At 47.3% G+C, this 24,545-nt stretch overlaps 1 protein-coding gene across 5 annotated transcripts; it reads left to right on the forward strand.

Annotated features, from left to right (window-relative positions):
- Positions 1-37: 37 nt before the first annotated feature.
- LOC309331711 (uncharacterized protein) lies at positions 38-24,375 on the forward strand. Of its 5 annotated transcripts, none has more exons than XM_081844136.1 (19): positions 38-135; positions 1,694-1,832; positions 2,872-3,017; positions 3,533-3,650; positions 4,351-4,479; positions 6,187-6,416; positions 7,045-7,144; positions 8,380-8,454; positions 10,495-10,634; positions 11,983-12,136; positions 15,775-15,853; positions 16,749-16,838; positions 17,343-17,433; positions 19,466-19,561; positions 19,945-19,973; positions 20,207-20,286; positions 21,035-21,121; positions 23,088-23,182; positions 24,137-24,375. In XM_081844136.1, the coding sequence occupies exons 2-19, from the start codon at positions 1,742-1,744 to the stop codon at positions 24,311-24,313; spliced, it is 2,007 nt and encodes a 668-aa protein (XP_081700262.1). In that variant the 5' UTR covers positions 38-135; positions 1,694-1,741; the 3' UTR covers positions 24,314-24,375. The 5 variants fall into 5 exon arrangements, with proteins under 5 accessions (XP_081700262.1, XP_081700259.1, XP_081700260.1 ...); XM_081844133.1 differs by lacking the exon at positions 38-135 and adding an exon at positions 679-777; XM_081844134.1 differs by lacking the exon at positions 38-135 and adding an exon at positions 679-777 and having other exon boundaries at positions 15,775-15,844.
- The last annotated feature ends 170 nt before the right edge of the window (positions 24,376-24,545 follow it).

A 24,545-nucleotide genomic window follows, 5' to 3' on the forward strand; every position in this document is an offset into this window, starting at 1 on the left:
TTTGTTAGTTCCCCTTTTTTTTTTGCTTGTGGTTTCACCACTCGTGCACATCACAAGTTATCTGGAAATGCCACCCTTTGGGCGGAAAGGCACCAGACACAGCTACACTCACTGCCAGACCTACTTATTGAGAAAGTAAGTGTGCTTTCCCTCCTGCTGATAAATTGAGGTGAAAACATGAAAAACACATCCCCTCTCCCCTAAGTCAACAGGCCCGGTCCTACTGTTGGGCAGAGTGAGGCAGATGGGGAGGGAGGAATGACTGACACATGGTGCATTGAGAAGAGGCGGGTTCACACAAACAAGGGGCAGGGTTAATAATAAAGAACTATAAATTTGCTGTTTTTCATTCCACGTATGAATCTCCTCCTGTGAAACAGCTCAAAGTGATTCAACGATTTAGAAACCTCCCACTGATAATGTTTTTAATGGAAATTTCAGGTTCAGACTGGTCTAAAAAATAAATAAATCTTCACTATGACAACTTGTTCAAACAGAAAAAGTCTTGTGTTCTCTGCATGCCACGCAGAAAATTTTACAATTTAAAGTGATTTTAAAAACACTTTGAAGAGAGGCAGGTGAAGGTCACCTGATCTCCAACAGCTAAATTTAGCATCAAACAATAACTGTTTCCGGTTTGAAAAAAGGACTGTTGTAGCAACAGATCTCTAAGCGCCGCTTGACTCCTTGTGAGAAAAGCAGTTGAAATTCATGGCTGGTTCCTCAGGTGCTCTGATTTGGCTGCAGAAGGTGCGACACCGCATTGAGAATTCACAGGTAGGACAGGTGGACTGGACTGTCTGCATCTGGGATCTGAGATGGTCCAGCAACCCCAGAGACTGAAATGCAGGTTTCCTGACTTTGCAACAGGGCTGTTTTCAGTGGCTGCCAACTATCACCATCGTCATCACCAATGATAAATAATGATAATTGATGTGGTTTTGTCTGAAATTTAGCTGCCGAAGCTGTTCTATAAAGGTAATTTCCCCTCTTGCATGTCAAGAGGGTGTTAAATACACTGGAGCAGGGCCAAGGGAAGAAACTGGCAACCCAGGTTGCTCCTGAATCTGCTTGCTTCCCAAACACCCTCATGCCAATCAGGCAGAAATCCAACTGGCAAAGCTATATCTAGATAGAGATAGAGATGTTGTTGTTTAGTTGTGTCCGACTCTACGTGACCCCCTGAACCAGAGCACGCCAGGCCCTCCTGCCTTCCACTGCCTCCCGCCATTTGGTCAAACTCATGCTGGTAGCTTCGAGAACACTGTCCCACCATCTTGTCCTTTGTCGTCCCCTTCTCCCTGTGCCCTCCATCTTTCCCAACATCAGGGTCTTTTCCAGGGAGTCTTCTCTTCTCACGAGGTGGCCAAAGTCTTGGAGCCTCAGCTTCAGGATTGGTCCTTCCAGTTGAGCACTCAGGGCTGATTTCCTTCAGAATGGAGAGGTTGGATCTTCTTGCAGTCCATGGGACTCTCAAGAGTCTCCTCCAGCACCAGAATTCAAAAGCATCCATTCTTCGGCGATCAGCCTTCTTGATGGTCCAGCTCTCACTTCCATACATCACTAGTGGGAAAACCAGAGCTTGAACTATACGGACCTTTGTTGGCAAGGTGATGTCTTTGCTTTTTAAGATGCTGTCTAGGTATGTCACAGAGATCTGAAAATGCTGTTTGACTCTTTCACCCTTTATCAGGAATGGGAAGATTTCATTCTGACGCTGTCTGACGCTGTCCAGCAGCAGATGGTTGAGAGCCACATCAATGCCTTGCAGGACCTCTCGGAGGCAGCGAAAGGTTTTATCCTGGAGAAAGCAGTCAGCGCCATCCAAGGAGGTGAGAGTTTAGGAACCAGGCCTGATAAACAGTTCACTTCTACTGGATTTGCTGTGGGGAGGGAGGGGCTTAAGAAATGCCACACATGCAAGTGAAACCAGAGTTCTCTGACATCTGAAGGCAGCCCTGTCTAGGGATGCTTTTCATGTTTGATGTATCATAGTATTTTAATATTCTTTTGGAAGCCGCCCAGAGTGGCTGGGGAGGCCCAGCCAGATGGGCGGGGTATAAATATATTATTATTATTATTATTATTATTATTATTAATATTATTATCTGCTCAGCTTCTCCCAGGAGCAAGCTATTCAGTCTAAGCAGCCAATCCTAAGGGAGAACCAGTGCAGGGCCTCCAAGATCCCTATTAGCTGCTCAGGTCAGCTGGTCCTTTTGGGCTAGAGGTCCGGCTATAGTTTCCCTTCCCTGCCACAATCAGCAGGAGACGCCAGGGAGCAGCAAAGCTCTCAAGAGAGACCTGCGTTCAAATCCTCACTCGGTCACAAAGCACACTGGGTAAACTTGAGTTGTCAGTTTCAATTTCTCTCAGTTTCTGTTCTCTTTGCCAAATTTCCTTGTCAATTTGCATTATTTTTAAGAAAAAGAGCCCACCCAATCTCTTTTTAGCACACATCTCTCCTAATAAACACATTTTGTATGAACTTTTGCCTAATATACATTTTTTGTATATCATATTATATATACAGTATATATGCATATATAATGCATCTTGATATGACATTTCCACTAATATATGCATTTTTAATGCATATCCTGCTAATAATATGCATTCTGTGGACATTTGTTTGGTTGGAGGCCAACACTGAAAATTTGGAGAAGTGTGAATTTTGAAAGATGGCTGCTTTTGTTTCCTATACTATTTCCAGAAGGTGCAAATCAGGTGTGTTAGAACCAAAATGTCAACCAAAGCAAATTTCTTCCCTGTCCCTAGACACGGATCTGCCCCTCCACTTTGCCCCTCCTTGAAAAGGGGAGTTAAGAAAATGTTGCGAAATAATCCACTCGTTCTCTGATATTCTTTCAGGTGGCGCTTATAAGGCCCTGATGTCGCAGGTTAGCGGCTGCTTAGAGGAACAGATTTATTGCCAGATCGCCCGGGAGATTCAGGATGGAGACCGGCGGGTGAAAAATAAGCCAGCCCTGCTGCTCAATCACCTCAAGGATGGAGTGGTACCTAGCTTTGCTGCTTTGTATTCTCAGTTGGGGCAGTGTGGGGCTGACACCCACTAGGTGTGGTAGGGCGGAAGGTGTGGAGCCCAACAGTAGGTGGCGCCAGAGCCAATGACAGGAGAGCAAACTAATTCCCATTTGTCTTCTGCAAGGCACAACAATGATACTTAGGAGGAAGAGGAAAAGGACAGGCAGGGTCAGCCTCTGGACTGATGGAAGCAAGAGGACAGGGCAAGTGAGGGCAGGCTGAGGTTGGCAAGGAAGTGCCCCTAAAGGACCCATCAGTCAGATCGTTGGTCCATCTAGCTCAGTATTACCTACACTGACAGGCAGCAGCTCTCCAGTGCTTCAGACAAGTCTTTCCCAGCCTTACCTGGCCAGGGATTGAACCTGGAGCCTTCTGTGTGCAAAACATTTGCTCTAAGCAACTATGCTACGGTATCTGGTGGTTCAGCTATTGTAGAAAAAGGAGCCTTAATTCAGCCACGTTCAGTGAGCCAACTCCTTCCTTTCAGATGACCTTGCTGGAGGAACGGCCGGAGCTGCGAGGGAGACTGTGTTCTCTTTTTAACCAGCCCTTACCTGCCGATTTGCGTCATCTCACCTGGAAGATTTACCTCTCCAACACGAAGGGTATGACACATATCAGTTCTCTAAAACAGGCAGGCAAACAGCGAAGGCAAGACCTCCAGATGGCTTGGGCCATGTGGTTTACCTCACCAGTTTGTTTTACTCAGTTTTCCCTTCTGTGAAATGGGTTGCTTTCTTCTCCAGTGGTTTGTTATTTGGAATTAAAACCCACCGTCTACCTGGTAAACAATAATTGGACAACTTACTTGGCCTTTGTGGTTAGCAAAGGTCTGGCAATAACATTGCTTCTGTTTGCATATCTGATAAATGGGAACCATTCCTGGTCAGATTGATGGCTTTTACTTTGGCCTCTGACACCCCTCCTGTCTTGTGTTAGATACTCAGAAAGAGCCAGGCCCCAAACTTTCCCCTTGCCATCCCATCAGAGATGGACCTTTGGGGTCTTTCCAATGGGAGGTGATCTCTAAGTGGGAAGCAGAAAGCAGCATGGCAGTGTGGTCCTTATGTATTGACATCTAGTGACAGATGGGCCAGAGCAGGATTTGGGTTCAATGACTAACTGGTAATATTAGAAATGGCATCAAAATTGCTTTGCCAAATCCCAGTCAGCTTATCACATGCCCACCATAAATATATGAGGGCATACAACACCATACTGTCACGATTGCATCTCTTTATTTGGTGAAAATGAAATGAAATGCACCAACCGTTGCCTTTCTTCTGTTCCTTTTCTCATTCCCAGCAAGGTTAGGTTATCTCTCCCATTTGGCAGCAAACAGAGCCACTTCCCGGAAGGACAGAGAGATCTCGCTGAGGTGCCAAGCCCTGCTGGATTCTGAGCCGACGTTCCAGTCCTTAAAAAACCACAAGGGTAAGAAGAAACCACCACAGGAGTCACACAAATGTATTGAGGAAAACTGGAGGTGGGATGGGGGGAGGCGGACTCAATTCAGTTTGCATTTAACTGTGAATTTACCAGATTTGCACTTTCTGAAACAATGCATGAACCAAAACAGCCTCTGAAGCTGGAACTTCTCTGAATTTTACAATGCAGAGGAGTAATGTGTATAAAGATGCGTATAGTGGGGTGAAGTGTGCATATAAATGCATATGAATTGGCAAAAAATACCATACAAAGCCGCATTGTATTAAGGGAACTTAGTTTGGAAGAAGAAAAAGGTGTGTGTTAGGAAGTGTTTAAGAGAAATTCACTCTGCAACACTGGGTAATTGTAATGAGGGTTTAAAATAACTAACTAACTGTAGGAATAATGGAGACGACAGGAGGTTGGATGCAGTGAGCTGTGCAGAAGCACGCTGGCAAGCACGCTCCAAGCAAGCTGCCGGCTAGCTCTGCCGAGGCTCCTTTTATTAGCAGAAGTCAAGAATTGGAAACAGTAGCAAAACCACCCTGAACTTAACGCATTTCCATTTAAGCACATTTTCAGCGTTAGCAATCACACGTGTCAGCAGGTGTTTCCCTCAAAGTTTCCCCCCGATACTTGATTACGTCTGCGTCCCTGGTCATGCTCCAGCCAAGCTATATGTCTAACAAACAAATTGTGAGAGGACAAAAGGTCAGGGGGGGAACCCTGTTTTCTACCCAAGAAGGTCAGGGAAAGCAGGTGTAATGCTCCTGGGCATACTGTTGCACGTCTGGTGTGAGGTTTGCCTTCGCAAAGCGGAGCGTTACCTCCACAACTAACTAACTAGCTGATGTGGCAATGTGGAGAACTGAACCTAAGATTGGAAGAATGAGGAACTGACAGTGACTTACGTAGCCCAGAAGAATATAAATGAGTCCTTCTGGATCAGACCAGTGTCCCATGTATCCTGTTCTCACAGTGGCCATGCAGATGCCTGATTTTGAGAAAAGCAAGTGTTCCTTCCCACATGCCTAAATTGGGATGAAAGGAGGATGTCAGTAGAGACGACATACACGACCATGGGGCATCAGCCCAAAGCCCTAGAGGCAGAAAGGGTGGTCTATTTCTTTGCTTTCCCTGGCATTTCCAGTTAGCAGAAGCAACATCTCAGTGTGGCTTCATGTATCCATTATATGCAGATATATATTGGGGATCCGTTGCAAGCGTCTAGTCCTCATGGATGTGGAAGACTGTCCAACTTCACATGAGTGTGTCTGTGTATGTTGTTGTCACAACCAGAAAAAAAAGAATGTGGTGATGGAGAGATTCAAGGGTTGGGCTTTCTTTCCAGGTTGCATCTCAGGGTCAGTGCTGGTAAGTGGTTCAATAAGAACAGCCGGCTGAATCTGACCAATGGCCTGCCTAGTCCACCATTCTGTTCTCACAGTGGCCAACCAGATGTCCCAAAGAAAAACCCTCAAGCAAGTCCCAAGCACAAGACCTCTCTCTCTCGTCCCCTGTGGTTTCCAGCTACTGGTATTCAGAAATATCACTGCCTCCGATTGTGGAGGCCAACCATAACCATCGTGGCAAATAGCCTTTGCCTCCATGAATTTGCCTAGCCTTCTTAAAACTATCTAGGTTGATGGTCATGCTGTGGCAATGAGTTCCATATGTTAACTATACACTGCTTTTCCAAAAACCTCTCCTTAGTTGCCACACAGTGCCTGCGGAATGTGCTTTCTTATTACCACAAGCTTCAGGGCACCTCCACACCTCTGCCAGACCAAGATTATTTCCTGCCCGTGCCTCTCTTGCAAGTTATTCTGGATTTGGGTTCTTCCACCAGCTCTGTGGAGTCTGTTACTGCCCTCCTGGTTGAAGAATTTATGTCTCTCAAGAAGCTCCATCCTCAACTTGTTAGACTCTCCATCTCTGTCCAGGTATCTCCACCTCTCCACCCATTCATATAGGGTTATAAAGAAAGGTAAAGGGGGACCCCTGACCATTAGGTCCAGTCATGGCTGACTCTGGGGTTGTGGCGCTCATCTTGCTTTACTGGCCGAGGGAGCCGGCCTACAGCTTCCGGGTCATGTGGCCAGCATGACTAAGCCGCTCCTGGCGAACCAGAGCAGCGCACGGAAATGCTGTTTACCTTATCGCCGGAGCAGTACCTATTTATCTACTTGCACTTTGACGTGCTTTCGAACTGCTAGGTTGGCAGGAACAGGGACCGAGCAACGGGAGCTCACGCCATCGCGGGGATTCGAACCGCCGACCTTCTGATCTGCAAGCCCTAGGCTTTGTGGCTTAACCCACAGCGCCACCCGCCTCCTTTATATAGGGTTTTAGGACACCCCAATTCCTGCTGAGCCTTGCATAGGATTCCAGTGGCCTTGGCCATCAGCCAGGGTCTCCCCCTCCCCACAAACATCTGGAGGGCAGCCGATTAGGAAGCCTGTTCTATTACATTAAATTTCATTTAGAACAGCTAATCCAGAATCCAAATGGCACCACTAGACTTTAAATAAGACTCTTTTGATTTACTTTTTGTGGCAAATTTCTGTCTAGGATGCTTCCCGGGTCAGCATAGTGGAAGAAGTTGCCTCCCTGCTGGAGCAGAGAGACAGAGATCTGGCAAGGTTCCTGGAGAGCGTTTATGCACAACCAGGTAAGTCTGCTTTGGGGCTCCACCTCAGTAATCCTGTCACTATAGGGGCATTTCTCTTCCTAAACTTTGGGTACATGGCCCCTGCACAAGGTACTCTATTTCGTCCTCAGCAGCTACTGAGCATGTTGACTGGCAAGTCCTGGAGTCCTCACCTTCTTAGCGTTCCCCCTCTATTTTTGCTTTTCATCTGCAAATTTTTGGGTTTCCCTGAGCTGGCTTACTCTTCCCTCTCGCGTGTGGATGGTGGTTTCTTGGATGCCTAAGTAACGTCACTCACCTTTGAGCACTGAAAATAAAAGGACCACCAATTCTGTATAAGCAAGCTTAACGTCTCTTGGCCAATTTACCCTAAACAAAGATTTGGGATTAGAGGGGAAAGTCCTACTTTCATGATGTTCCTGCTGATGTGAATGCCTTCAGATCCAACTTCCATAGAAGAGATGGGCTACAATTCACACGGATCTCTGGGAAGAGAGATTGATGGCTAAACCACTCTGGGAATTGTAGCTCTGGGTGTGGAATACGTGTCTCCTAGAAACTCTCATCAGCCTTGGCAAACTACAGTTCCCAGCGTCATTTGGGGGAAGCCATGACAATTGAAAGCAGTAGAAAAAAGACAGTCACGGAACTGAGAAATTGCAGAAAACGAATGAAATACCATGAAAATCCCTGAAACGAGAAGTAATTGACTAGAAATATTATCTTGTGGAAATAAACTAAATAATAAAAATCAAAAAGTTTAAGGAAAAAATTAGAAAAACCTAAAATTGAACAAAGCCCTAACAGGATGCCAGCTACAAACCTCGTTTCACTGAACTATTCAGTTTCCTCAGAAGGAAATAGAAAAATCATAAACCTTAAATGACCAAAATTCAAAAAAATTCATAAGGCAACGGATTTCAGATGGTTTGATTAAGCTTTTTTGATTAAGGCTTTGTTCAATTTTAGGTTTTTCTAATTTTTTTCCTTAAACTTTTTGATTTTTATTATTTAGTTTATTTCCACAAGATAATATTTCTAGTCGATTACTTCTCGTTTCATGGATTTTCACGGTATATCATTTGTTTTGTGTAATGACAATTGAAAGTGGCATCACCAAACTTGGATTTGATATTGAGAATTGTTCCGTCAGCTGCTCTGAGAGCCTCTTGGGACTACAAAGCGGGATGTAAGTGCTGTAAATAAATCATCATCATCATATACTTGTAGAATCCCACATCTTTGCTGTTTTCCAGAGGAAGACTCCAGAGACGCCTTGCTCAAGGCGCTGAGCCGCATGATCCAGCTGGCTATTGACACGCTGCTTGCTGGTGAGATGCACTTCTTAGCATAAAAAAAATCCCCCCAAAAATGACCCTAGAGCTGAGACTGGGAATTGGGAGGTTCAGGACCGCCAAAAAGGTGTACCACTTCACACATCCCATTGTTAAACTTGTTGTTTAATCGTTTAGTCATGTCTGACTCTTTGTGACCCCCTGGACAAGAGCACGCCAGGCACTCCTGTCTTCCACTGCCTTCCGCAGTTTGGTCAAACTCATGTTGGTATCTTCGAGAACACTGTCCCACCATCTTGTCCTCTGTCGTCCCCTTCTCCTTGCGCCCACCATCTTTCCCAACATCAGGGTCTTTTCTTCTCATGAGGTGGCCAAAGTATTGGAGCCTCAGCTCCAGTGAGCACTCAGGGCCGATTACCTTCAGAATGGAGAGGTTGGATCTTCTTGCAGTCCATGGGACTCTCAAGAGTCTCCTCCAGCACCATAATTCAAAAGCACCAGTTCTTTGGCGATCAGCCTTCTTGATGGTCCAGCTCTCACTTCTATGCATCACTACTGGGAAAACCATGGCTTTAACTATACGGACCTTTGTTGGCAAGGTGATGTCTCTGCTTTTTAAGATGCTGTCTAGGTTTGTCATTGCTTTTCTCCCAAGAAGCAGCGTCTTTTAATTTCGTGACTGCTGTCACCATCTGCAGTGATCATGGAGACCAACAAAGTAAAGTCTCTCACTGCCTCCATTTCTTCCCCTTCTATTTGCCAGGAGGTGATGACCTGCAAAGCATAGTGATGGCCACTAGCTTGGGTGTCTTCAAAAGAGGACCAGGCAGTTCATGGAACAGGATAAGGCTGTCAATAGCTACTGTACTAGTCACAAGGCTATGTGCTTCCTCCTCAGTCAAAGGGGGCCATGCTTCTGAATACCAGTTTCTGGAAACCCCAGGAGGGAGAGTTGCTCTTGTGCTTGGGCCCTGGCTTGAAGGTTTCCTACTGGGGCATCTTCTTGGACACCATGAGAACAGGATGGGCTGGTCCAGTAGAGCTCTTCTTTTGTATTTTGATTCTGTCATTCCTCACCACAACAAAACCCCTCATAGCGCACCTGTATGTGTGTGTGTGTGAGAGAGAGAGAGAGAGACTTAGGAAGCTACTGCCAGGCAATCTAGCTCATTAATGTCTGCACTGACTGGCAGCAGCTCTACAGGGATGCAGAAGGAAGGCATTCTCTGTCCTACCTTGAGATGCCAGGGATTGAATTTGGGACCTTCTGCATGTTGGTTATTTCGTAGATTTGTTGGGCTGCAGGAGGCATGCTGGGGAGACCACACATTCAAGAAACACAAAAGAAACTTTTGCTTGGTTTAATAACAAAAACAAAAACTCATTTTACACTAAATTACATTATATCAATAAGCGTGAACCATCCACCAGGGTACTGAGAGAGCTACATACTGCTCTTTATATACCATAAGGTAAAGGTAGAGGGACCCCTGACCCTTAGGTCCAGTCGTGGCCGACTCTGGGGTTGCGGTGCTCATCTCGCTTTATTGGCCGAGGGAGCCGGCGTACAGCTTCCGGGTCATGTAGCCAGCATGACTAAGCCACTGCTGGCGAACCAGAACAGCGCACGGAAATGCCGTTTACCTTCCTGCCAGAGTGGTACCTATCTATCTACTTGCACTTTGACGTGCTTTCGAACTGCTAGGTTGGCAGGAGCAGGGACCGAGCAACGGGAGCTCACCCCGTCGTGGGAATTCGAACCGCCGACCTTCTGATCAGCAAGCCCAAGGCTCTGTGGTTTAACCCACAGTGCCACCCGCGTCCCTATATACTATACCCAACAGCTTAATTAACATAACCTAACAGCACCTACTATACTGCTTCACAGCTGTAAAACTAGGTCATGTTATTTGCTCTGGCCCTTAACGACATACACATCTTGTGAAACAATAATGAAACCTAAAACTTAAAGAAACCACTCAACACTCCATACAACGAGCCACAGACCTTCCTGAAGTCTTTGTTATGCCTCAGAGAAGCTAGTGAGATGCTCTTCAACTTTTGCTTTGTTTGCAGGCTACTTAAGCATGGATACTCTGTTGTACATCTGGGACCAGATTATCCTGGGACTGGAGCAGCCGTCATACAACTGTCTCCCTGTGTTCACCACCATTTTTGTCCTCCTGCTCCGTGGTCGGCTACTCACGTGTCAATCCGTATGTGCAGCCTGATGAAATCTATTGCCACAATTGTTTTACAAAGCATTGTTAGAGTTGTCCAGCAGATCCCCTGATGGGGACCTTGTGCGGAAATGAATTCTCTCCTCCACAAGAATTGAGTTTCAAAGCTTTGCTGCAGAACAGATTTAATAAGATAAACGTTACAAAATAACGAAGCAATGGGGTTCAGTCCTTCATGCTGTTCAGTAAACGGTCCTCTCTCTGGTCCCAGAGGAAGATCCTAAGCTTGTTCATCACTGCAGAACTTCTCTGCAACCGCTGCTACTAGCCGTCACCAACAAACACACACTGGCTTCTCAAGTTTCCAATTCCATTATGAGGTATGGTAGTTTAGCTCATTGAAATGGAAAGATGCCAGCCTTCTCTGACGCTTTTGCCAGAGTGAAACTTCTTGGCCACAGTAAACTTCCCTTTGCAGCATTTTAAATACAATGCATTTAAATACCACGTTTTATGTACATTAGATGTGTAACTTCAACAAGTACGGTATTGCATTAAATGCTGGGATAATATAGAATTGGTATGGACAAGAATCAGGGGCGAATGGGGCTACATCCTAAGATAATGGAACGTTGTTCTAGTGGAGATCTGTCCATCTGTATGTGGGGGAAAGCTGTAGCTCAGGGGTAGAGTAATTGCCTTCGTGCAGAAGACCCCAGTTCAATCCCTGATATCTCCAGGTATAGCTGGGAGCAACTCTTGTTTGGAACCCCAAATGCCTTCCTGGGGAGAACATTCTACAAGCAGGGAGCCACCACTGAAAAGGTCCTGTTCTCGTGTCACCACCCTCCAGAAATTCTAACATTCCTATGACCTTCTTACTTCACCATCTTTGCATGTACAATCATATCTTGGTTTTCAAACAGCCTAGTTCTCGGACGTTTTGGCTCCTGAACGATCAAAACCCAGAAGTGACTGTTCCAGTTTTCGAACATTCTTTTGAAAGCTGAATGTCCGATGGGGCTTCTGCGGCTTCTGATTGGCTGCAGGAGCTTCCTGCAGCCAATCAGAAGCCGTGCTTTGGTTTTCGAACACTTCAACTTCTGAAATGGATTCCGTTCGACTTCCAAGGTATGATTGTATTATCTGTTGTTTAGAAAGTTTCTTCTAAACTCTGCCGTGGATTGAAATTTTTGCTTTTGTGTGGCTTGGTTTTTAAAATTGTTTTAACGGCTGCTGCTGCTTTTGGGGGGGGGGAGGGAGCAAAATCCCTTCTGTTTCTAAGAGGATGTTTGTTGGCCCTACCTTTGTGGACCCCCTTGAGTGCACCACCAACCACCATTGAGCAGTTTTACCCACCCACCATCCCTGCCTTTTACTGCAGCCAGTGGAATTGGAAGCAACACTGAAAACCTGGGGACCATCTCTGCTTGTGCAAGAGTTCCAAGACATGATGGAGAAACACTTCTTTGAAGATTTGTACAGCCAGTTGCTTGGAGGAAACAAGGAACCCGCCCCGATCCATGACCCTACGCAAAGTAAGACCTTGACGGGCGTCTTCTGCTCAGGCTCACTCCTTCCTCTCAGCCTCAAAACATTTACCTGTCAATCAATCAATTTATTATTTTTATTTATTCAGTTTGTATACCGCCCTCGATCTGAGGATCACAGGGCAGTTTGCAACATAAAAATACAAAATAAGAACAGAAAATACATAAGAAAGAAAGAAAGAAACCAATAAAAGTCAATAGAAGAAAAATAAATATCAATCAATAAGTACCATATTTTTCACCCCATAGGGCGCACCTAGTTTTTCTGGGGGGGAAATAAAGAAAAAAAAATATTTCCCCCCCGGCACGGGGCTGGGGCGGGGGAAGCCCGAGCTTCCCCTGACCCCAGCCCCCAAAACAGGCTGCTGTCCGCAAGCCTAGGGAGCCCAGTGGGAAGTCGTGCCAGCTTGCGGATATCTGCCTGAAGCCTGGGGTGTGCTCCGCAGGTTTCGGGCTGCAGGCTGCTGTCCGCAAGCCTTGGGAGCCCGCCGGGAACTCCCGCGGGCTCCCAAGGCTTGCGGATAGCTTCCTGGAGCCTGGAGAGCGAGAGGTGTCGGTGCGCACCGACCCCTCTCGCTCTCCAGGCTTCAGCGAAAGGCTGCATTTGCCCCATAGGACGCACACACATTTCCCCTTCATTTTTGGAGGGGGAAAAGTGCGTCCTATAGGGCGAAAAATACGGTATATTGTGCTAGCCAAGACAATTACGTTACAACTACCAAAATACAAACACAGCAGTAATACAGCAAACGTTAATGATATAGGAGAGAAAAATCAGATGTGCCATCAGCTGACTCGAGATTAAAAGTCTGTGTTCCCAAAACAATTTATAGCAATATGATCTAACTTTCTCTTCCTAATCTTTTTTTGCAGCCAGCCTGAACAAATACATTTTTCCCACCTTTGTCCCCCCAGCAGGCGTAAGGCAACAAATTGCAAAGCAAGATTTTTAAAATACAGAATAGTAAAGGTAAAGGTACCCCTGCCCGTACGGGCCAGTCTTGACAGACTCTGGGGTTGGTGCGCCCATCTCACTCAAGAGGCCGGGGGCCAGCGCTGTCCGCAGACACTTCCGGGTCACATGGCCAGCGTGACAAAGCTGCATCTGGCGAGCCAGCGCAGCACACGGAAACGCCGTTTACCTTCCCGCAAGTAAGCGGTCCCTATTTATCTACTTGCACCCGGGGGTGCTTTCGAACTGCTAGGTTGGCAGGCGCTGGGACCGAACAGCGGGAGCACACCCCGCCGCGGGGATTCGAACCGCCGACCTTTCGATCGGCAAGCCCTAGGCGCTGAGGCTTTTACCCACAGCGCCACCCGCGTCCCTCTAAAATACAGAATAATAACATTTTTTAAAAGCAGCCAAATAAGAGCCATAATTAAAAGCATGCAAAGCAGCCAGAAGAAACCTAAAGGCTTAAACAGAAGGTACCCCTTTGTATCAACCAGAATGATCCCCCAAGCCTATCACAGTATTCTACATACTGCCTATTACGTTCTGTCTCCAGGCAGAGCCCAAGTTAAAAATATAAAACCGCAGTAAAATGGTAATTGTTCCATCATAGCAGCAAGCCACTGAAGCAGTATACAAGGTAAGAAGGAAGACTTAAAAGCACACATGAACTCTCTAAAAAAATAAAATCATCTCAGCAAGTATTGTTTGCAAAACTGCTTGGAGGTATCATTTACAATGAAGCAGTATACAAGTTTTATTAATAAATAAATCAAATTCTCCCCCCCCCCAGCTCCAATCAAGCCATTTCTGCAGACACGCAATTAATATTTCATAAAATGACTGGGACACTCCAGGGAAAGCGTTTTTAAACTAAAATGCCTTTGGCAGGGGACAAAACATCACAACTCTCTGATATGGGTTACGAATCCCTGCGATGGGGTGAGCTCCTGTTGCCCGGTCCCTGCTCCTGCCAACCTAGCAGTTCGAAAGCACATCAAAGTGCAAATAGATCAACAGGTACCGCTCCGACGGGAAGGTAAACGGCGTCTCCGTGCGCTGCTCTGGTTCGCCAGAAGCAGCTTAGTCATGCTGGCCACATGACCTGGAAGCTGTAGGCCGGCTCCCTCGGCCAGTAAAGCAAGATGAGCGCCACAACCCCAGAGTCGGCCACGACTGGACCTAATGGTCAGAGGTCCCCTTTACCCTTACTGATTCCAGAGGGCTGGTGCTGCAACACTAACAAGTTTGGTTTCTAAGACCTGCTAAGCTTGGGCACTTGTGGGGAGCATACATTATTCTCAGCAATGCCCAATCCCTTGAGGTGTGCAGGTGCCGGAATGGGGTAAAGGGAGCAAGATGCATAAAATACATCTGATAAGCATCTCAAGGACACCTGACATGAAACTCTAGTGGCGGGTCGGGGGAGAAGAGGGGAGAGAGTGCACAGGTACATTTTCAAAATGTGCTGGAATTTTATCCGCTTTTGTGCCTGTCATTCCATGTGTCATTCAAAGGTATGGGGCAGGATAGCCAATCATAGCTGTCAACCGTCCCTTATTTGGCGGGAAAGTCCCTTATCCCAGCGCCATGTCCCGCAGCTGTCCCTTATTGATGATGTCCCTTAAATTTCCCAGGTTTCAAATGAAGCAGCTCCTCTCCCTCCCTCCCTCTCTGCCGGCCAGGGAGGAGGGAGGCTCCAACTGTGTTGCTTGGCTGCATTGCTCACCCAATAAGGAGTCTAAGAACAACTGGGGGGTGGAGTTTGCATGCCTTGTGCCGATCAAATCGGCCGCGTTGCCTAGGGACTCGCCTTTGCTCAGCGCTTCTGTGCTGGACCCGGGGGAAAGGTACCGTGAGCGTAGTCTGAGTCCACACGAAGAGGGGCGAGGTCCGAGGCGGAGAGCCGGGCGGGGAGCAGGAACGCTGGAACAGGAGGCCGAGCAGGGATCAGGAACACAGGAAGGTCCAAAGCCAACAACGACGTTGCTCCCACAACCTGGGACCGGGCTGACTGGGCTTTTATCCTCTTCTAAGGCCAGGGGCGGTCCCGGCCCCCAGGAGCCCCGCCTCCTCTGGCCTTAAGGCGAGCACTCCTCCTGGGAGCAACCAGTTCCCTTCGCCTCTCTGCCCTAAGCCTCTGCAGATCAGGAGAGGCCGAAGGGTTACTGGGCCCTGGAGGAGGCTCACCTGTAGCCACTGAGTCCTCAAGCCCCTCTGGGGCCAGAAGGGTTTCTTCTGGGGCCAGCTCCTGGTGCTCTGCCACAGGTGCAGGCTCTTCAGCATCTAGGCCTTGCCCAAGTTCAGCCGGCCCTGGAGGCGGGGACTCCTGTGCAGGCTGGGATTCCTCTGGTTCATCCTCTGAATCGGAATCCCAGGCCATCACAGCTTCCCAGCAGAGAGGCGTGGACGGTGGCTTTCCTTGCTGCATCCCCATTGCTGGGTTGCTGCGCTGTGGGAACCACCGCTTGAGGCTTCGTTTGGCTGCTGGCTGGGCTTTCTGCCCTTGGCTTGGAGGGGCTCAGAAATTGAACATACCTGTGCTTGGAAAATCCCTTATTTTGGCTTCTGATCCCTTATTTTCGAGGCTGCTGGTCCCTTATTTTCAAATCTGTAAGTTGACAGCTATGTAGCCGATTAACATTCACTATTTCTCTTTCCCTCCCACTTTGAGCTTTTCCTCCGTGGCGCTACAGAGATTTCCAAGTGGTACCACCTCCAAGGACAAGGCCAGAAGACAGGAGGCAAGCAAGGTGCTTAAGGGGCGTCCTCTTGCTCCAGGGCCCCATGAAAGGGGGAAGGGGGTGCGGCTCAGTATCCTCAGCACCTCCAGGTGGGGCTGGAACGGTCCCCTGCCGGAACCCCTGGAGAGCTGCTTCCAGTCAGTGTAGACAGTACTGAGCTAAATTGACCAAGGGTCTGGCTCTGTTCCTATTTAAATCAGCCCAAGGTTCAGAACCATGAGGACTGGGATCTTATCGTTTTGTCTCACTTTGCCTAACCAGCAAAGAGCTGACCAGCCCTGGAAAGGACCCAGAACGTACCTAGTGCTTTTTAATCCTTTTTTGCTAATAATAATAATAATAATAATAATAATAATAATAATAATAATAATTTATTTATTTATACCCCACCCATCTGTCTGGGCTTCCCCAGCCACTCTGGGTGGCTTTCAACAGAATATTAAAATAAAATAGTCTATTAAACATTAAAAGCTTCCCTAAACAGGGCTGCCTTCAGATGTCTTCTAAAAGTCTGGTCGTTGTTTTTCTTTTTGACATCTGGTGGGAGGGAGTTCCACAGGGTGGGTGCCACTACCGAGAAGGCCCTCTGCCTTGTTCCCTGTAACCTCACTTCTCACAGGTAGGGAACCACCAGAAGGCCCTCGGCGCTGGACCTCAGTGTCCGGGCAGAACGATGGGGGTGGAGATGCTCCTTCAGGTCTACTGGACTGAGGCTATTTAGGGCTTTAAAGGTCAGCACCAGCACTTTGAGTTGTGCTCGGAAACGTATTAATGTGTGCTCATGTCATTCTGGTCCTCTCCCACTCCTTCGGAGCATCAGTGGCATTTTTGAGGCTCACCTGAGGGCATGGAAAGACGGGGAGAGAGAATACATACAGCAAACAGGGCACGTCCTGATTTTCAGAGAGGAGCGCCAGTTGCTGGAAGAGCAACGCCTTGAGAGGGCAGAACAGGAACAGAGACTTCAAAGGTTCAGAGAGGAAGAGCAGAAGAGGTAAGGCTTTTCCTGTCAGCAGCATTTACAGTTACCCACATTCTCAGCTAATTCTCAGTCCCCAGCATGGCATCAGTGGCACCCAAAATACTCTTGTCCCATTCTTATTTTTAAATCGAGGGGTTGCTTTTTTAATTATGGGGGGGGCATTCCTTGGTTGAGATGTTGCCCGTTGTTGCTTTGTGCGATGGACTGCATTTCTATCCATGTTTTATTTGTTTGAAAATGCATATAAGTGCTTGGGGTGTGTGGCAGGGAGCTCAGAGCATCCCAGTTTTTCACTTCTATGAAATGGGTATATTGTGGTGTTTCTTAGATTTCCAAATGTGCCAGAAAAATTGAGCCAAGAGGCGAGGTGGTACTCTGCTAAGACTTTGCTCCCAGCTGTTTTAACCATTCTGCTGATTACCCTACAGAATAAGGGTCGGGAGAAATTGGGCACCCATATCTGATTTAATTTTCTGGGTGTTTCTCTGCAACATTTTTTTTTTAATGGACTTGCAGGCAACAAGAGATGAGATTCCTGCAGCTTTTAGAGGAGAATAAGAGAAAATTTGACATGCAGAAGGTCCATTTGGAAGATCAGCTGTCCCAGGTATTTCCTTCCAACCGTGGAATAAAGATTAAGAGAAACACAATCAATTTACGTAGATGGTTGGGGGTGTCCTGGAGAAAGGGGGTGTGCCAACCCCACTGGCTTAACCACGAGACCCTGGGTGGGTCACTCTGTTCATTAATCTCTCTTGTCCCCTCAGTTCCCCATCTGTAAATTGGGTCTATTAAGGGCACAGCCTCACATAATGAAACACGAATCTGCATAATAAACATAATTGCATTGTGCAGATTAAGCTGAGCTGTACCATTTGAGATTTCATAGCTGCATTCACTAGCATAGCTGGGGGGGCGTAATAAAAAATTTAAGGTCATATATATATATAATAAATGTTCATAAATGTACCAACCAAGCACAAACATAGATATGTGGACCACATGTCTGGAGCAGTACAGGAAGACCGTCCTGAAACCATTTTGACTCCCAAACTGACCAGATGTTTTCTCTGCAAGGAGGGAGGGGGTGAGGAAACCTTCCCATTGTCTCAGGAATTGGGTAATCACCATCTCAAACGAATTGGCAGACTACCAGGAAAGGCAATCAGATAAGGCATTATCAGATAACCTGGCAGACAGGAAAAACAACAACATTCAAATTTCTGTTGTAGACCGCCTTTTCTGTGATGTAGGTATGATGTTTGTGAAGGGTGGTCTTTGGTTACATCCCTTCTGTGATGTATGTATGATGTATGGAGGGGTGGTCTTGAGCTCCAGGGCAGGGAATTTAAAATGTCTATATAAGGGCAGGCACACCTTTGCTCTGGGTCCTCCTCCATCCTCCTGCGTGTGACAGGAGCACCCTGTTGCAACAGTTTTAATAAAGATCAAGCTTCCTAGCTGTTTTGCTTCTCAATATTCTCTGGTTGGCATCTGTTATTTTCTCCTACCAACAGGGAGCCCACATAAGGACTCTATACGGGCTCTTGGATACCCCATAAGGGAAAGAGGGCAGATTTTGTTTACAACAGGTGCACTGGGCGGCCACTTACCGCAGGGTGTGTGCTGCAGCGCACCCGAGCCACGTGTCTCTCCTGGGAGTGTTGCAGTGGCTCAGGCACCTGCAGGCACCTGGGCTTGCGTCTGCTTGCCGCCTCCCCTTCAGCTGGAGGGTGTTTGAGGGGGAGGCAGGTGGGCTGAGCAGACTCCATGCAGACTCTGGCACCAAAGCGGCTAGCTATGCCACTGACTGCACTTGAGAAGAATAGACAATCAGGCCTGGAGTCTGGGGAGCTGGAGGACTGTACAACTTTGCCCTACATTTGGATGTTGAAGAATGAGGATAGCTAGGGACACTTGGCCTAGAGGCAGAATAGGACTGTACCACTAGACTGCTAGACTGAAGACTGGGAGCAGCCGCCGAGACCATATAACACCGGTCTTGAAAGACCTACACTGGCTGCCAGTATGTTTCCAAGCACAATTCAAAGTGTTGGTGCTGACCTTGAAAGCCCTGAACGGCCTCAGTCCAGTATATCTGAAGGAGCGTCTCCACCCCCGTCATCCAGCCCGGACACTGAGGTCCAGCGCCGAGGGCCTTCTGGCGGTTCCCTTGTTGCGAGAAGCCAAGTTACAGGGAACCAGGCAGAGGGCCTTCTCAGTAGTGGCACCCGCCCTGTGGAACACCCTCCCACCAGATGTCAAAGAGAAAAACAACGACCAATACTTTTAGAAGACATCTGAAGGCAGTCCTGTTTAGGGAAGCTTTTAATGCTTAATAGGTTATTGTATTTTAGTGTTTTGTTGGAAGCCGTCCAGAGTGGCTGAGGAAAGCCAGCCAGATGGGCGGGGTATAAATAATAAATTATTATTATTATTATTATTATTATTATTATTATTATTATTATTATTATTATTATTACCACTTTAGCCTGCATTTGGGCACTCAGGAGGCAGGAAGGTGAAGTAGAGTCAATGTACGACAGTACCAATTCAGCCTCCATTCGAGCACTCAGGAGGTATGAAATCTCTCTCCCCCCCCTCCAAAGTTTTAACAACTACAATTTGGCACCTTTCAGGAGAGACAGGTCCGCTACGAAATGCAAATGAAGGCAGAGGAGCAGATAAGCAGGCTGCAGGCTGAAATGCAGAGACTTGCTGTGGACAGGAAGATGGTAATATTTTATTTTTCAAAATGAAGTTTTGTTTTAATGAGCTCACCCACTGCTAACTACTAATGCCCAGGGAACTTGTAGACGGAAGCAAGGCAGTTCACTGTGATGGAGATGGTTTGCCCAATAGCCTGGAGCTGGGTGTTCCTATACTGGAAAACATGCATCTGTTTTGACAATCGCTGCTCACTGTCCCTGCCATGGCAAATTATCAAGTCAGGCTCTGGCTAGCGAGCCTGTCTATGTTCCAGCAGCCTAGACTTCAGCATTTTGGATTTCTGCATTTTAACTCCCGTGCCTTGGGTCTTAAAACAAACTTGGGTGCCCCAAGGAGATCCTGTCACTTACGCAGATTTTAATACTGTCCTTCCATATTTTTATTGCAGCCTTCACCTGACACCTATTCCGCTGGAAGGTAAGGCTCTGTCCAGGCATGCAAAGGTACACCCCACAACTTAGAAACATAAAGTCAGAATGTGCCCACAGTGATCCCAAAGGGAAGGGGCAGCATAATACTGTTGACTTTGACAACAGGCCTGTTTCCCTTGCATCTGAGAACTGGTGCCTGCCCTTCACAAATGGGCTAAGGGATTTGTAAAAAGGCTTTGCTTTGAAGACTTACTGAGCACCTGATTTCCTGCTTTGCAGTCTCCTCGCCCCTGCACCTTCCCTGCAGTCCCAGACACCATCTCAGACTTCCCTGCCTCATTTTTGCTTGTCAGACACAGGTTAGTGAAAAGCATTTGTGGGTATTAATCAGGTATTATTGAGATTTGCAATTTGATTCCAACACTCTCCCTAATTGCCTGTGGTGAACAGGAATCACTTCCAGCCAAGCAGGCAGGGAAGCTTATTAAACTGACAGATAATTGGATGTGTGCTTTAGATGCTAAAGTGCCACAAATGAACAGCATAGGCCTGCGAAAGCAAAGAGGCCTAGCAATTTTTTGTTCTCGTTAACCAGCATATAAAGGTAAAGGTAAAGGTACCCCTGCCCGTACGGACCAGTCGTGTCCGACTCTAGGGTTGTGCGCCCATCTCACTTAAGAGGCCGGGGGCCAGCGCTGTCCGGAGACACTTCCGGGTCACGTGGCTAGCGTGACGAAGCTGCTCTGGCGAGCCAGCACCAGCACAGCGCACGGAAACACCATTTACCTTCCCACTATAAAGCGGTACCTATTTATCTACTTACACTTAAGAGTGCTTTCGAACTGCTAGGTGGGCAGGAGCTGGGACCGAAAGACGGGAGCTCACCCCGCCGCGGGGATTCGAACCACCGACCATACGATCAGCAAGTCCTAGGCACTGAGGTTTTACCCACAGCGCCACCCGCGTCCCAATATAAACCAGCATATAAACATTTGCAAATCTGAGACTGAAATAACTCTGGATACAGGCAACCTATTGGGCAAAAAAGCAGGATGTAAGGTTAAATAGATTAATCACATCTGGCTTTTGCTTTTCAACCTTTCACAGTTGCTGCACATCAGAAACACAAAACCGCTGATGGAAACACCATTGCCCTCAAATTGCTGAAGCACATGATGGAGGCAGCCAGCTCAAGTAAGCAGAAGTTGTCTGTAATGCAAATGCTGGCATCTGTGGAACTCACTGCCGCTGGATGTCGCTAATACACTGGTAACTCGGGTTAAGAACTTAATTAGTTCTGGAGGTCCATTCTTAACCTGAAACTGTTCTTAACCTGAGGTACCACTTTAGCTAATGGGGCCTCCCGCTGCCACTGCCCTGCAATTTCTGTTCTCATCCTGAAGCAAAGTTCTTAACCCCAGGTACAGTCTGTAACCTAAAGCATCTGTAACCCGAGGTACCACTGCACAATGTATTTTTAAAATGAGCTCCTTCCCTCCCTCTCCCTCTCTTTCTCAAATAAAAACAGAAGTCAGGCTGAAAAGAATAAAAAGTAACAGCCAGTAGCCAAAACTGACTGGGACAAAACACGCAGCTGTTTGTAAACTTACTTTAAGTTAATGCAACTAAAATTGAACATTATCAAGCGACACATTCCCTGGGGGTAAAATGTGCCTAGGAGCAGGGACACACATACCGGTTTATAAAATAACAACACAGTGCAGATTGTTGTTTTTCACCCTTACTAAAACTTTATTCAGGGTCAAGTTTAAAGGCTTTGGGGACGAAGGCACTGGAGGCTGATCCACTGGGGCAAAAGGGGAACTGCCCCGCCAACCTGTTGCCCCCAACTCCCTGCCTTCTTACAACCAGTCCAGGGGGGTTGCCTTGCCTGCCCCCTCCCTCCTCCTTAGTCTCAGTGCTGTCCCATGTAGAACTGAGCAGGGAGGAAGATGGGGACAAAACTAGAATTATTTGGCTCTGCCTGTCACTGGCGCTTGCTCTGTCTGCCTGACCCTCCTCCCACCAGCACTCGTGATGCTCCCTTCATTCTTTTTACCCAAAAACATCTTAAGGGACCCCGGGGCGCTTTTACTGTCACAGACCACAGGCAAGGAACACAAAATGTGTCTGCATGCATTGGGCAGCCTGAAGAGTGAGACTATCACCATTTTCATGGAAGATAAGCGACACCTTCTGGTCAGAGATGCAACTATTTCAGTACAATACTCCTTGGTGGAAGACTTGGAGATTTGGGGGGGGGGGTATGCTTTGCAGAAGTGGATCCAAACTATTACCATTTTCCATCCCACTAACCTGTCTGTGGGCTGCCTGGAATCCTACTGAGGTAGCATCAATCTGCCAGAAAGTTTCCAGTTTGTAATCTCCATGATCCAGGGTCACCACCCCGACCTGCTGCACTCGTATTGCCTAAGCCAGGGGTCAGAACACTTTTTCAGCAAGGGGCCGGTCCACTGTCCCTCAGACTTTGTGGGGGGCTGGACTATATTGGGGGTGTGTGAAAAAATTCCTATGCCCCACAAATAACCCAGAGATGCATTTTAAATAAAAGGACACATTCTACTCATGTAAAAACATGCTGATTCCCAGACCGTCCGCAGGCCGGATTTAGAAGGCGATTGGGCCGGATCCAGCCCCTGGGGCCTTAGTTTGCCTACCCATGGCCTAAGCCATCCAACATTTCACCTGGTAGTTGGGAGTTCTGTTTCATTTTGCGTGGCGTGTGTGTAGCTCTACCAATGCTCAAGGTCACCCTTTTAGAAAGGGTCAGGAAAAACCTCCATGGAGAATTGGGCTGTCATTGGCTTCTTAGCTGTGATAGCTAAATCAGACCTCTGTGTTGAGAGGCACCCGTATCTCCTAATAGCAGATTTTAGGGACGAAGCATAGGGGGCGGCTCTTGCTGTCACGCCCCAATTGTAAGGTCTGGGTGGCATCTGGATAGAGATAGCGTGCCAGATTCGAGCTGCACCTCATCCACCAAGACCATCCCTGTATTCCATCTGAAATTGGAATGAGAAGCTGGACCGTACTAGTTACATTGCGACAGCCTGAGCCACAAACTAGTTAAGCGAGAGTGTTGTGTATTTAAACAGGTTGCAACCTAGGTGTCTACTACCCAGAAATTGTGTTTCTTTAGTTGTTAATGGGTCGAGCACTGAGGAAAGGGAGCGCTTGGATGCAGCCACAAGGGAGCATATTCAGGACTACAATGAAGATTACAAGAATGCAAAGGTATTTTGAAGCATTCTCTCATTGCCTGCCTTTGATATTTTTATGGTATGGTCCAGCGACAGAAAGGAACAGAGCTCTGCTGGACCAGGCCAATAGCTCATTCAGCCCAGCGTCCTGTGGCCAAGTAGCCTGAGAACAAGGCATTAACAGTAACTCTCCACATTTGTGATTCCCCAGCAACTGGCATTCAGAGGCATTCTGCAGCTGAAAGGATAGGTGGAACACAGCCATCAAAGCTAGTAGCCATTGGAAGCCTTAAACCTCCACAGATTTATCCCATCTTCCCAATGCATTATTAGGAGGGCCAAGATAGAAAAATTATTCAGAGATTTGTCATTTTTATAGGGATAAAAAGCATGACATACTAGGGGCTGCCACCCCACTTGCTAACCCCAAGTATCCCTTTGCCCTTCCCCCACACTGAACCAAACCTCCCTCCCCCTACATTTCACGCCTGCCCCAGCTCATCTGAGCTGGGCTGGGCTGGGCAGCTGGCCATTCCAGTACCTTATGTAACAATACATTGTGTATATAAAAGCTTTTTTATATATTAGGGGCATGACATGAACCTGCTTCCCAGCCTGCCTGTACTAATCCAACTCCCCCTACTTTGCCCCACTGACCAGGTACCCAGGCCTAACTCCTTCCTACAGCCTTCTTTTCCTAAGGCCAGGTGTGGGACACACACTGGACAGGCAGAAAGTTGAGGACTGCAGAGCATTATGGATCGTTGTTGTTGATTAGTCGTTTAGTCGTGTCCGACTCTTCGTGACCCCATGGACCAGAGCACGCTACGCATTATGGATAGTTAAAACGATAAAAGCTGCTGTGAGGGCCACATAAAGCTTCCAGGCTTGAGGTGCCACACCTCTGCTTTTCACTTTCTTATACAAGCCACATGAGCGCTTGTGACAGCAACTGCTGCCAAAATTCTGTTTCTTGTTGCCTCCATAGATTGTGATGTTTGGTTATGAAATCAGTGAAGATGAAATAAACATCATCCCAGAAGCCAGAAGGAAAGACGTGAGAAATAAACTAGAGCAGGCACTCCGACGAGGGGCAGAAGCTCGTTACATGGCAGCCAGAGGAAGGGGTTTACCAGCATTTATTACCCACATGGATGTGTTGTGATTGGTGTGCCCTTGTTACACAAGCAGAGCCTTTGGAATCCATAAACCTGGTTAATAATCTGCTACTGAGCATTGCTTTTATCAAGTGCATTGGGCTACAGATACACCTCCCACTGAGCGAATATTAGCCTCTTTGGCTACTGAAAAAAATGTCCTCAGTAACCTAGGGCAGCAATGGAGAACCCTATTAGGCCAAGCCATGTGCACACACCCCATGATGGCACGCGAGACAT

This window comes from Podarcis erhardii (genome assembly GCF_964252035.2).
Source record: "Podarcis erhardii genome assembly, chromosome: 16".
In the NCBI taxonomy this organism is placed as follows: domain Eukaryota; kingdom Metazoa; phylum Chordata; class Lepidosauria; order Squamata; family Lacertidae; genus Podarcis; species Podarcis erhardii.

Bases quoted from the DNA above. Each gene is read 5' to 3' on its own strand.
- LOC309331711 (XM_081844133.1), top strand. From the start codon at position 712: ATGGCTGGTTCCTCAGGTGCTCTGATTTGGCTGCAGAAGGTGCGACAC. The intron at 8,455-10,494 runs GTGAGATGCACT...CTTTGTTTGCAG, and splicing joins TATTGACACGCTGCTTGCTG to GCTACTTAAGCATGGATACT. The intron at 19,562-19,944 runs GTAATATTTTAT...TTTTTATTGCAG, and splicing joins TTGCTGTGGACAGGAAGATG to CCTTCACCTGACACCTATTC.